At 40.7% G+C, this 14,003-nt stretch overlaps 1 protein-coding gene across 5 annotated transcripts in view; it reads right to left on the bottom strand.

Moving 5' to 3' along the window:
- Window positions 1-105: 105 nt before the first annotated feature.
- LRRC31 (leucine rich repeat containing 31) overlaps window positions 106-14,003 on the bottom strand; it is a 58,820-nt gene continuing 44,922 nt past the window's right edge. For 2 of the 5 annotated variants that reach the window (XM_055817522.1, XM_005241394.3), the window contains 8 exons: window positions 12,859-13,008; window positions 12,295-12,462; window positions 9,671-9,838; window positions 8,640-8,807; window positions 7,707-7,874; window positions 6,412-6,579; window positions 5,104-5,271; window positions 3,608-3,934 (listed from right to left, as the gene is read on the bottom strand). In XM_055817522.1, coding sequence (XP_055673497.1) covers window positions 3,615-3,934; window positions 5,104-5,271; window positions 6,412-6,579; window positions 7,707-7,874; window positions 8,640-8,807; window positions 9,671-9,838; window positions 12,295-12,462; window positions 12,859-13,008 — 1,478 coding nt within the window. In that variant the 3' untranslated portion in view covers window positions 3,608-3,614. Of the gene's footprint in view, window positions 3,935-5,103; window positions 5,272-6,411; window positions 6,580-7,706; window positions 7,875-8,639; window positions 8,808-9,670; window positions 9,839-12,294; window positions 12,463-12,858; window positions 13,009-14,003 lie in introns of all 5 variants that reach the window. The other 3 variants (XM_055817521.1, XM_055817524.1, XM_055817525.1) reach the window with 3 other exon arrangements.

Genomic DNA, 14,003 nt, shown 5'->3' with positions numbered 1-14,003 from the left:
TTAGCTCAAAGCATAGAGGCAGCTGATTAATTGGAAATTAATCTGTAGGAATCTGGTGCAATGAAGTGTTCTTTGTTCTAAATCCTGAAGTATTTTACATGCAATTCTTAGAAATCCATTGTCCAGTGAGGTACAGCCATATCTAGAGTGAAACAATGTTTGTGGCCCCAGCTACTAGCAGTTATTTAAAGAGTTTTACATTCAGAAATGATCAGTATCTTGTTTGGAAATGTGGAGGAGGATTCCAGGCAGTCAGAATACATGCACTTCTACCAGAACCTGCATTACCACCCTGTCTTACAGAGGTGTAAAAAGCTGTTTTGAAAGTATCTCTACATTTTTGCAAAACTGTTCGCGATGTTTTGACAATCTGTAGCTACAGTATTTGAATGACTGCAAGCTGTCAGATCCTTAGTGTTATAGCTCATCGCCGAGATAGCTTGGTGACAGTTTGTAAAATGTCTGTGTATGACAAGCCTACTTGAAAGCAGGGAGTCTGCAGAATGCAACATTCTGCAATGATTCTGGGCCCTGGCCTGTCATAACACCTTTGTTATTCAAAAGAACCATGACAAACACTCCTAACTGTAATTCTGGCATGCCAAATTTATATGCAACCATGTCTTCCCAAGGCATGTTACACATAGCTGTTTGTCCTAGACATCTGATGTCAAGTTTTTATTCTGTATTGCTCAGTTACCTCTTAAACTCTAAACGCCTCCAGGGTGTTATTTGCAGTGTACATAAAGCACAGAGCTGGACTGGAACCAGCCACTGTGCAGCTTCAAAATGCGCAGGTGGGTGGGAGCAGAACCTTTTCTTTAGTCGAACTGGCTGGTCGGAACTGCAGTCCTGCTCTCCCTCCCCTGGTCTGAGTTGCCTCAGGGAAGGTTGTGGCATCCTGAAGGAGGTGGTGAAGGCAGGGGCACTGAGACCCAGCTCTCCATAGAGCTCCACCTCCAGGCAGTGCGCTCTGGATGCTGCAGCTACATCTGCATCAAGGGTATGGATCGATCTTCTGTCCAGCTCTTGAACTGATTGATATTGAAATCCATTAACGTGCTTGTTGGCCAGAGAGAGCTGGGCGTGCAGAAAAGGGGGATGGCTCAGGTTTGATTTTTCATTTTACTAGGTAACTGATGCTGGTTTAATTGTTTGCAGGTGTCTTATGAAATTTTTTCACCCTAAGTGAAGGCAAAGAGGAACAGAGAGAAGGATGATCCAGAGACTGCTGAGGAGGAAATCAATGGAAGAGAGAGATTTGTGGGAAGACTGGCAGGTAGACAGGACAAAGTGATTTAATAAAAACTTTTAGTGGCACAACAGTGGCATAACAGGACCATGAGAGGGCTAAAGACTGAGAAAGGGATCATGAACAGCAAGCGGAGGGGTTGCTAGCGTTGAGTCCATACTGTGCTCTGGAGCTAAGAATGAGAAACCCAACTGTGGTGAAGCAAAGAACCCCAACACTGAAGTCCAGTTCAGTCAGTAAGATACTGGACTTTAAACGTGGGCCAGCTGCTTTACTGAATTAGAGGTTCAAGTGGGAAAGGAGTGATTCAGAGGGATTCTCATAGAACAGATAAAGGATCAATTTTCTAGTTGGACCAGAGGCAGATTTGAGGAATAAAGTCACAGGAAGGCAAGAGATTAAGAGAAGAGGTTGGTGTGAGGCTGTTTAACAGAGGTGATGGTACTTCCACGTTAGAATAACTCTCCTGGTTTAAGACACTGCTTGAAAGTCTTTCTTGTTAGCCCTGTATGAAACAGGGGCTCTGCTTCATTTCAGAGGTTGAGGATCTCCGTAGAAAATAACTGATCCCACACAGCAGCAATCCCAGGCTACCTCTGACCAATACACTCCAATTCATATCAAATTTCTCAGAGCTGGGGGAGTCAAGCGTGCATTCTGAGTGGAACTGAAACTCAAACCAGGAAGTCCATGGAGACCCTCACATGAAATCATGGATTAAGCAATCAAGAGGCACCAGCACAGCATGGTCAGCTGCAGGTTATAACCTTCACCAGTGAGAAGCTGATGTTGGAAGGGTCACTGGGACTGAAAGCTGAATATTGATCTGCACCTGCATGGGAGAACTTGCTGAGAGGGGTCTTAACAAGTTAGGAAAGTGCTACTGAATGATCCTGTTGCCTCTCCTCCAGGAGACCGTTGCAGCATGTAGATATACTCAGAGCTAATTGAGCAGTACTTTATCCCTCAAGCTGCCTCAGGATTTCTCTAAGACTCCTCACTCAGTGGGCAGATCTAATATCTTTACTTCCTAAAATACCTTACCAACGAATAATCCCACTGCAGCGTTTGAGCTCACGTGTGGGTTAACATGCTCCACGACACAAATGACTATGCCAGAATTTGGCTCTATGTAAGCACATACAATAAAATGCCAAACATGAAATTATCAAACCAAAAAAAATAAGGAGCCGCTTGCATGTCCCAAGTTGATGTTTTTTCTAACAAGCCTTGAGCACAGAGCAGGATGCTGCACTCTTAGCTAGAAGCTGCCTCATGGCTTTGAGTAACAGACTGCTTATTTCCTTCATCTTTAGGGTAAGGATAAGAACATTGTCTATGTCACAAGGTGTTGAGAAAGTTAACGGATTAATCCTGAATGCAGGAAGCATGAATGCACTGCGGGGACTCCTACTGGCTTCCATAACGCTCTAGATGAGACTCTTAGACCTGGAAGTCCAGTTTTGTGTTTCATGTCATAAAAGAGTCTATATGGAAAGCGCGTTCTGGGTAAGGCCGAAACAGCTCAGGATGAAAAGGTACATCCCTGAAGCATCCTGAAGCCAATGCATAGCTTTATTCAGCATGCTTATGGATTGCTTTTTGTCAAAAATCCTTGCTAAGGTAGCAGGACATGTTTCTGATCTAACCTGCCACACAGGACATGTCTCTGATCTAACCTTGACCGAGACATGCAAAGATACCACACAACAACAAAAACAAGGTTTCTTACCTTGATTTTATGCTGACTCTGTACACAGGACTCATCTACACTATGAGATGGCATCGAGGGCCAGAGCAGAGTCAGAACAGCTCCTTCTGTATTCTCTTTACTGGACTATTACACAATCCTGAATTGTTGGCATACTTTCCAAATCTCAGAATTATGTAGATTTAATGCATTCATGAAAAGGCAAAAGTTTTGGGGGAGAAGAAACTAAAATTTAAAACAGAAGTTTCAAGTATTTTCACATTAGAGGCATTTTCCTTATATACATGAGGCCACACTCCTGCTGCCCACCCACCTGCATTAGCACCCCCCCTGCCACTTCCCTCCACTGGCAGACCTGCAGTGTGTCCATCTGAAATCATCATTGCTCTTTTGACAGTCATTGCAGTACTTGCAACATGAAGATGAAGCATATACAGTAGTGTAAGCATGGCCCAGAGAATCTGAAAGAGTATGTTATTAAATGGAATTATCCAGAAGGTTAAATAACCATTTTTCTGTAACTGTAGAACTATTTCATGAGCTCTTATGAGACGAGATTACTAAAAAATCAGCAGTCTTCTAAGTCAGTGACACAAAATACTTGGTTCATGTGCTGCTTGTGAAAGGCCTTCCAGAAACCTTCAACCTCCGTCAACAGTCAAAACGAATGTTTCTTTTGTTGTCTTGATTAAAGCTTTCCAACCGTTTCCGCTGGGATTCTGAAAGGACCCATCTTTGCAGCCCCAGCTCTGCCAAGGCAGGCAGCTTTGTCAGTGCTGCTAACAACTCGCTGAACCATGTCCCACAGCCACGGCGGGACGATGGGCGAAGACTGACATCCAGCTCTGAGAGTTCTTTGAATACTGCTAAGCCTTGACAGAAAACGACCCACCCTTCATCAGAGATGTTGTTATTGTAACTCAAATCCAGCTTCCGTAATCTGGCTAGATGGCCATCCTGCGTCAGTAATGCTGCAAGAAATGACAGACACAAACACAACTAATACATGCTGGCAATTGCTTTAAAAGCTTGTAAGTAAGAAGAGTAGTATTTTAATACTATATTATTTACAGCTTTTCAGTAGTCAAACAGCAAGATCCACTCAGCAATGTAAAATTGCTGTTGATCACAGAAAGACTTTTATCACAGCTGAAGGAGTGTACCACATTTAAAACATAGGCGATCAAAGGGAACAGAAGTATCAGGTTAAAATTGTATGGCAACCTGCAAACCTTTGAGCCATTGGAAGGAGGGTATATCAAGCACCAATTAAAATAGGCAGATAGTCTTTACACAGGGAGATTTAGAAAGAGGAAAGCTAAATTAGTTGAGATTACAGCAGCCACCTCTCACTGTGGGAGGGTAATGGGCCTAGTATACCCTAAAACGAACTGGGATCCTTAACATATGATTGGCAAAAGAGACACCCATGAAGGGTGATGTTTGTAAAGCCAAAAACATTCAGGCTTCATCTCACCAGCCTTCAGATTACAGCGCCTTAATAGCTGCTGCACAGCTATTGCCAATCTCAGACACTCAAAACCCATGAGTCAGGCCCACAGAATCACAAGGAAGATTATAAAATAAACAGGTTTTTTAAAAGATCCTAGAATTTATTTCTTCGTCAGGTTCCCATTTTCCAGTATTTCTCAGCAGCTGCTAGGAGGTGGGCGAAAATACTTCTGTTTTAATTCTCCCACAATAGTTTGACTCCAGAAACACACCTAATGGGCTGAGAGCTGGTAGTGCCTGTATTACTGGCTGTCAGCACATACATTTTCTACTGAACCCAAAACCAGCAACAAAGGAAAATAAAACTTCTCAGAGGCAGCTTTAAATATCTGATATAAAAAACAGATGCAAGCCTTACATTTTCTAAGTGCTGCTTTTTTGTGTTAATAGATAAAACTGCTAGAAGATTCTTTGAATTTTATCCTTTTCAGCTTTTGCACTGTGCATGTACAGGGGACACAGACTTCAGCAAAATGAAAACCCTTTCTGGGAAAAATACTGCTGTATTTTCCATCTTTTCATTTGATGTATGCAAAAACGTGCTCAGCCCATGGAAAAAGTCCCTTCTGAATTGTGGTCTAAATGCCCTGGGCTCCTCGACTGCTAGTAAATACCATGTTATACGTACTTAGAAGTGCCAAATCTTCAGCCACCAAGTTACAGCTGCTCAGTCTTAACACTTGAATCTCCGTTGCAAGCTTTAGCGCTCCCAAAAGCAGCTTTAGGTTCCCACCAACGCACTTATTCCAAGAAAGGTCTAATATCTCCAGTTCAGGAAGGTGAAGGGCAGCCTCAGCTGAAAAGATTAAAACCAACAACTTCTGCTTACTAAGAGAAAACAACGTAGCCTCAACAGACACCTCACCGGCAATTCACCTGTAAATAGGCTCCTCACAGGCTGCCTACTTGGGCTTAGTATGACTTATTTTATCCGAATAAAAGCCAGACAAAAGAATATAAGAAGGGCCTGCCTATGGAATCTTTAAGGACTCTGTGGAGGGGTTTCATGCCTGTCTTTTTATTGGCTTGGTCTTGTCCCACTGCAGTCAATTTAATTCAATAGCTTGTTTCAAATCATTTTATATCAATGTAAAGAGAATTTTTTTGCTGTGAACTCACCGTGCAAGGTGAAATAGTCTGTGCCTTTTGACAACACTGATTTCCATGATGTCACTCTTACATAATTGTAATGATATAAATATAGTACTCTTACTGCAGGGAACTCATACCAGTTTAGCCTGTTACTGCTTGCTGAAAGCAATCAAGTTTTACTACAGGTTTCAATGTCACTACTAAACAGCACAAAATATATTATAGTTGCATAAACCACAGTAACTAACAGATCCCTTCGTACTTAGATTTTTGTGTGCCATCACATGCCTATCGAAGGGACAGCGTACCTGTTAATCCACTGAGATTTGCAATTAAGTAGGTAAAAGAGGCTGAATTTACGTATCCTGTTGGACTTTTCTTCATGGCTGCACAGTATCTTATCTACTACTGCAGCCTTTGCTTCCGTTCCTCCATTGCCCATTGCTTAACTCCATCCCAGAAAGTTTCTACTGAAACTTTCAGCTGCAGTGCGATGAAAAACCTTCGGTCAAAACTTTACCTAACTAAACTGCAAATGCAGTCTTAAAACAAAACTATAATTACAGCATAAAATGATAGCATGCTTTCCTTTCTCTTCCAAAATTAGTGAGCATACAGAAGATTGCTGTCAAACAAAGGACTAAAAGGACTTAATCCAGTCAGGTATAATGAGGGAAGACAGACAATGGTTTTCCCTTGCAACCAGGTCCCATGGAGCACTGGTTTCATCACAGGCTGTTTCACTCGGGACTGTGGTATGGTGTAACCATGATCTTTGGAGCTCAGCCAAAGCGAAACGCTTTGTCCCACAAAGAGACACACTTTAAAAAAACCCCATTCCTACCTAGTGATGAAAACGACTGTTCGCCTAAACCACAGTTGCTGATGGCCACAGATTTCAACTTTGGTAAAAACCTGAGCCTGCCCAGAAGAGGATCAGATGAAACTCCTACATTTTTATTCGAGGATAAATTCAGCTCTTGAAGACTGGAGAGTAAAGGTATCACCTGGGCTACAAAAATATGAAATAGTTATTAGACAGTCACTGATCCAGAAAAAATATGTAGTTGTACATTTCCCTGACATAATTTCTTTTCTTTATAAATCAATCCAAAAGTCAAGGCCAAGTTTTGACACTCAAATTTATGGTGAGTAATGTTTTAGTCCATAAATAGCCATGCCATTTTCAGTAAGAATGTTTAAGAAATTAGGTATTACTTACTCTGTGGAAGGTTGTCAGAACACTGCTTCCTGTTGAAAATTTCTAAATGAGGTAGGGAATTTAACATTAAATGAGATGGGGGTTATTTCCAAATGTCTTCACTGCTGGCTGAAACTCCTTTATATTAATGTTATTACTCTCTATTAGTCAATACATTAAAAATAAAACATGATTGCTATTAGTAATGGTTAATATTTCCCAATGCTTCAGCAGCAGCTTTTCAGATTACCTTCTTTATCATGATGGAAAATGATATGTGGGCAATATAGGCTTTGAGTCATGGGAATTTTTGTTGTACTACAGAGTAAGAACCAATGCCAAAAAATTACGATAATGCACACAGAAAAATAAACTGTCTCACTGATTAAATGGGAAATTTCTTTTTCTTCCTAACACTGTTTATGAGTTGGACCAAATCAAACCAGAGCCTGCAGTCTTCAGATTTTCTATAAAGCATACAGCAGCAGCAACGCAAGACCTCCTAACATCACTCTATTTGACGTATAGTTCACTAAGTGAATTTTAGGCAGTACGTTTACATGCACATATGCACCTTGGATCCATGTTAATTTATACCAGCAGGGGAACTGTCCCTGGCTATTTGCAAAATTACTGATTATCAAAAAAAGCGTGCTTGCTAGCAGTTTCTATATTCCCACCATGGGTCTGAATCATGGTGGATTCAGGTCCTTAATTCCACACGGGATCAGACACTATGAGATTTCCTTCGATTCAGCAACAAAAAAAAATTCCATATTGATCAAGCAGGCTATCCTGCACACTGCACTTGCAGAACTGCCTAGTGAAAAAAGTACTGAGACCTGCTAGACAAGGTTAGGCAGAATCTCTTACGCCTTTGAGATATTTTCAGAAGTAAAAACCTAGATTCTTAATGGATTTCCTCAACATGTCCTTACACAAAACGGTCATGTCCTCTTCTGTTACACAGCACTGGTGGAGATCAAGGACTTCAAGATTTTTCAAGCTGGCCAAATGAGCTGTTGAGTCTTTAAAGCCACCACCAATCTCTTTGTTACATGATATGTCTAATTTTCTTAGCTCTGCAAGGTGCTGTAAAGCAGTGTCTGAAATGGAAAAGGGAGCATGTTGGTCACCAGCTGCTGCAATAGCACAGGTCATGACTTTAGCTTTTATTTACTTTAACATCAAAGTTTGCACAAAGTATTGCCGGCAAAGCTCTTAGACTAGGCTTCAGCATATAATCACAGCAGACAGAGTGATACTGCAAAGCTTCCTCATCTATGCAACTCCTTCCTTCTCTAAAAGAGCAGGTGAAGGTGAGGACAGCTCATCCCCTAGATCCATTCAATCCTCAGCCTTTTGCTGAAATTACTACTGGATGTGCTAGTTAGTGCCAGTTGTTTTATCCTATGGATAAGACCTCCACCAGGGAAAGACACAGATAAAAGCCCATTTCATATGGATTCACTGGACACTCATTGAGTGATAATGGTAAATTTGGATTTTTCTCTGAAAGCAGGATTAACTTGTTAAAAGTTAGCTAGCCTGTCTATGCCCTTGTCTATGTTCTGCCTAGGGAGAGAAGAAGCATGCCCAGAGAGCTATTAATCTGCCCTAAGATGTGTCTCAGATAAAGGGTGTGGAGGGTGACTCTCCCCACCGACTTTCACATGCTTAAACTCAGGGAAGATAAATGCTACTTCTGCTGAAAATCTCTGTAGTCTTTTATCAATCCTCAAACAGCAAGTAATGATTGCCCATTAATACTGCCAAACCATCAGCAAAATCCCACCTCATTGCCTTTCTTAAATGGTTTTCAGATGTACAATTTATTCAGAATAAAAGTCTGTCTGAACATAAAGTCTAACCTAAGCCCTGGAGGCCGTCTTGCTTTAATCCACACATGTGTAAGTTTAACTCTTTCAAGCCTGGTACATTTTTCAGATCCTGAGCAATAACCTTCATGCTGCAGCCGATATGTTTGTTGATAGAGAGATCTAATACTTCGAGGCTGGGGATGACACTTAGAATTTCAGCTAGGAAAAAAGGGAAAGAAAACCAGAATTGGTAAATGGAATACATACAGATGAGCCCTGGAAAAATATAGCACCGTGACAAACAGGAAGAGGTAGGCTGGGTTTGTCCATGTGTGTGGTTTAAACTTCCTGAGTTCCTGTTCTACCAAAAAAATACAGCAAAACAGGGATTGCATAGGAATCAATAAAATCAGTAAAAAATCTGTATGAAAATAAAGGTGAAAAAACACAGACAGTTAGAAAAATACATGAGAATAAAAAGCAGGAATACAAACAGAAAGAAAGATTTTCAATGAAGAGAGATAGGACTGTATGTTGCATATGGGCCATCTCCTGCAGTGGAGATGAGAGCATGGGGGCTTCTCTTTAGGGGAAAAAAAAATCTTTTAAAACACAGAATCAGATAAAAAGACCACACAGGATTAAGCTATGGTGAGAGGAAAGAGGGGAGGGGTGGCCAGTGGTTGCCAACTCAGCCTAAATCCCCATCCCTCAGACCTTCTTTCCTATCCCATGGCTAACTACATATTCAGCTGCTTAATTTTAAGCAATCAGTGTTGGAAATTCTGGCACACATGACTTGCCCAGGGTCTTAAAGGATCCAGCAACCCTGGACCACCGAGACACCCAGACTGTGGTTTAGATCCACCTATTCTTCTCAAGCCCACCTCACATGATTAGAGAGAACAACTTTCTCTTTGGAAGAAAGTGCATGAAATCCCAAGACTGTGTAGTAAACACTGTTGTAATGCGGGGCCTGAAATGAATTAACTTTCCATTAATATGTAGCTTAAAACAGCCATCATCTAGGTAGTTACATTTCTGTGAAGCCAGTGTCAGTCCAGCTAGATGGATACACATACCAAGGGATTCTCCATCCTTTGCCGTCAGGTTACAGTCTGTAATTTTCAGAAGTTTTAACTTGCATCCTTTCTGGAGTTTTTTTGTCAGGAGTGACAGTTTTCCACCTATGTTACTGTTCCATGATAAATCCAGTTCTTCAAGTTGAGAAACAATTTCAAATGCCTCTCCTGTAACAGAAATCTAAGATGATTAATTCTAGGTATCAATTTCAGTGCAAGACAAAAATACGGGTTTGGAATATATTAAAGAGGAAGGTTAGCCACTTAATTCTCAAATTATTATACTTCGAATGGCTTGCCAGGAAAATTGGTGTATGCCAAGAATTGCTGCTACTGCAGGAATGTTGTATAAGTTCTCACCTTGTCAAAGGACCAATACAGACCACAAGTCATTGTCACAGTACACACAGACCTGAAATTGATCCAGGTTCCCAAATCCTCATCAGACTGCTTGGCCATCGTAGACCTGTGCCAGGACCCAGAAAGTCTAGTCTATGGGGAAATCAATACAAGTGACAAGTCTGAATTTACTGTCCTGTGTAGTTCTGCTCTATTTTATTTGGCAAACTTCCAACATCCTCTGCAGGTCATTTTGGAGGGGATGAAAGAAGTCTGCTCACAACTGTTTCTGAAACAAAAAAGTTTAATTTCTGACAGGAATTTTTGGTTCATTTAATAAGGAGTCCAGATGAGCATTGCTTTGACCTGGACTAGCTTCCCTATGATTTCAAGGCAGACAGCACTGATTTTGATTATATTCAGAAAAATTAGCCTTTTCCAGGCTTGACGCACCTGCCAATGTGAACTGTGTTAATGTTTCTTTGTAATACTAATATCCCACTAAAGTAAAATCCATCTTCCCAGCTTCCTTTGTAGAGGGAGGCAGATGTCTGTTTGCATAAACTCATTCCCAAGATTGGACCATATGCAAATGCAATTTCAAAGTGTCATACACAAATTTTTGATCTAAAGTCTTGTCATCAACCTAATAATTGAGAATTGTAATTTGGTAATAAAACCATTTCATGTCTGTGTGTTTTCATAATTAATTATTCACAAAATATTCATAATAGAAATACAATTATTTCTGTTGTTGTAGAGTGAATATTGAGGTTTGAGAGAAAGGGACATTCCTTAACTTCCATTTTTGCATTTATTTTAACATAATGCCTCAATCTTGAATACTGAGCAATGCTCCACGGTTGAGAAGTTTGCAGCATAGCCTGTGTCTGTTTGACATGGGAACTAGCATGCCAGACACATTTTCCACCCAGAAGATAAATAAAGGACTAACTCCAGGAATGGCTTCCTACCAACTCTCACAGTCCCAGCTCTGAGTAATCACACAGGAGAGGTTAATATTATGGTTATATTTGCAGCATTGATTTCTAAGCAGAATGTGCTACATGTGGCCACATTTCCACAGATAGATGTGGACATAGACAGGCATATTGGCCTAAATATACATGCTATTTCCAAAATCGCAGGCAAAATCAATGCAAACAGACTGTTGCTATTCCACACGTCAAGGGCATCACATTTTGATGGCAAATTCAAGTCCTACGATGAGTTTTCTGTCTGTCTCAGCAGAGGCTAAGCCAGAAGGGGAAAAGAAACAGCACAGAAGAACAGGCAGAATAAATACATTTGAAATATAACCAATAAAAATGAAGAGAAAAAAAGAAGTATGAGAAAAAGGTTTGAAAAATAATGAAATAAATTTGAAAAAAAAAATAGGAAATTAAACATGATTTTACCCTCATGAGAAACAGACCAATTATTTTCACCAGCTTTTGTAAAGATGCATTTTTCCTCCTCGCCAGATAGCATGATTGACTTTTGAGCTACCACCATATATATAATTTTATTTCTGAAGCTTTCCTGGAAAAAGCCTGGATATGAATGACATAACCCCCAGCTTTATAACTCAGAGTGGTTTTTAGAATTTGCAAAATAAGCAGTAGTTTTTATAATTCCTAGTTGATTGAGTTTGCCCTTCTAGATCCATATCACAGACTCACCTGAGTAAACTCCAGGCCCAGAGGTAAGTAACTTAGCATCAGAATCTGAGCACATAACACCACCTTTAAAACCTTTAAATCTCATGTTTTGCAGAAAGCAGGGTTGCAGGTACTCCAAACAAAAAAGTACACAGAGAAATAAGCTTCTCCCAGACTTGCAAAAACAAGTCGTAAAGCTCCAAGGCAGCTCTTTTGGTTTTATCTCCTCCAAAAGACCATCATCTTTTGTGATGAGCACTCATCTGTCCTGCAGCATGAAGACCTAAGCTGACCCTGTTATGACTGACTGTTTCAGTTCTGCTGTCTACCATTAGATATCAAACCTAGTCAAAGAAATACTAAACCAAACTGAAAGCATGCTTTCCTGCAAATAGGACTGAATTCTGTTCCCTTCTGAACACGAAAGCTTCATACCCTGAGGAATGAACTCAGCAGATCTACTCAAGTGTATAAGGTCATTCATAAGCCCAAGTTCTTTCTACTGTCACAGCGGGAGTTCACATTGCCCAGTGTGCAAGCAGCAGGAGTAGGATGTAGGAAGAGATGAGATGGATTACATTAGACCCAAGCTGTCTGGAAGTAAATGCAAATGAAATCCTGTACCTAAGGAGGTGACATCCTCAGCTGTCAGCCTGCAGTTGTTAAGTCGAAGGACTTTTAACAAGTTCACATGATGAAGATGAACAGTGAGAGCTTTCAGATTCCCACCAACACAACCATTCCAGGACAGGCTGATCTCTTCCAGATCTGGAAGAAATGGCAGTAGAGAAGCTGTAAAAAGAAAAAAAAAAAAAAACACCAAAAGAAATAGTGTATTCTCTTTGCATGTTATTGGCACACCCTGGATGTCAACACATCTTAATACAGAGATGCTTTCTACAACCAATACAGCATTATCAAGCCATGATAATTTGTACCTCAGTTTTCTTATCTGTAGTTTGAGTGTAAGGACATTAATCTGCTTCAATCATCTGCCTGTATATTTATGTATATTACATAATTTATATAATTTATTAATTAACATTTCTCTGGGACCACCAGCTGAAATGTTAAATAAAAAAAGGCCTGTATAAAAGACAGGGAAGGGAAAAGAGGAGAGTGAATAACTGAACAGGCAAATAAAAATTAAAGGTATGAAACGTCTAGTTGAATAAAACGTGTGTTTACCCAGCTCTGTTACATCTGCTGCACTTAAAGCACAATTATTTACATCCAGATTCTTGCTGTTGGGTTCCTTTCCCAGTTTCTGCATGAACTGGATAAATCTCTGCTCACCAGATGGTGACTCCGCTGCAGAAATGAGATGTGAAAGTCCATCTGAGTAACAAAGAAACAGGGCTCTGGTTACCTCTGCTACCAACACGACGTGTAAAACCTGTCTGTGGCTGTCAGGTGAAGAGAAATGAACTAAATCTGTCACTAAACCAGGGTCTGTTGTTGATCAGTGTGGACCAATAACTTGAGTGATAAGATCACTATAGATCAGATCAGTACAAAGCTCCTGATGCAGAGCGAGATGTTGCACATCTCCATGCTACCTTATGCCAGTGACTTTGGATGCTTGCACCGCCAGTTCAAGAACATGAAATTCACTGCAAACTCGGAACTGCAGCTATTCTGGATGCACAAGCTGTATAACCAGCTCCATGTGCCTGCACTGTAGCCACACTGCTGCAGTTCAGTCTGTACTTGATCTGTTAGCACCAAGTAGCCCTGCAATTGTGTGGTGAACCTGCTGCTTCCTTCGTGACAGACTGTGTTCATTTTCAGACATGATGTAAGGCAGTTCCTGCTTTTTTTGGCTTTGCAAAGCATCCCCCACTTAGCTGCTTCTTCCATGCAGTTTGTACAGCAAGGAAAATTGCATTTACGTTTATTGCTAAACTCTTTAACAAGTTAGCAATTTCATCTAATGCCTATAGCTGGAAGAAAGCAGCCAAAAATCACACAAAATCACAATCCTACTCTCAGTAGCTGTCCTCCCGTTGTTTTCCCGAACCTACCCAAAACTCTTAGGACAAAGGATGGGGTTCTAAGCCTCACCTTCCACCTCCTTTTTAAAAATAGCTTCATTTCCTCTGGTGTGGATGTAAAGATTACGCTTATGTGTGCAAAATAACATACATGATGAATTTCTATTCCCTTCCCCTCCCCCTCACCAGTGTCAAGTGGTAGGAAACATCTGCTCTCGTTGTCTTCAGATTGCTTTAGCAGCAGGGTGGACAGAGAACTGACCTTAAATACAAGCCAAGCTACTGCTCAAAGCTTGACTTTGAAACCAAGTAAGTTCTGCAACTAAAGAGCTGACTCCA

This window comes from Falco peregrinus, chromosome 12 (assembly GCF_023634155.1).
Source record: "Falco peregrinus isolate bFalPer1 chromosome 12, bFalPer1.pri, whole genome shotgun sequence".
Lineage (NCBI taxonomy): Eukaryota > Metazoa > Chordata > Aves > Falconiformes > Falconidae > Falco > Falco peregrinus.
Note: the sequence above shows the minus strand (reverse complement) of the source record. Positions and strands in the feature narration are given on the sequence as shown.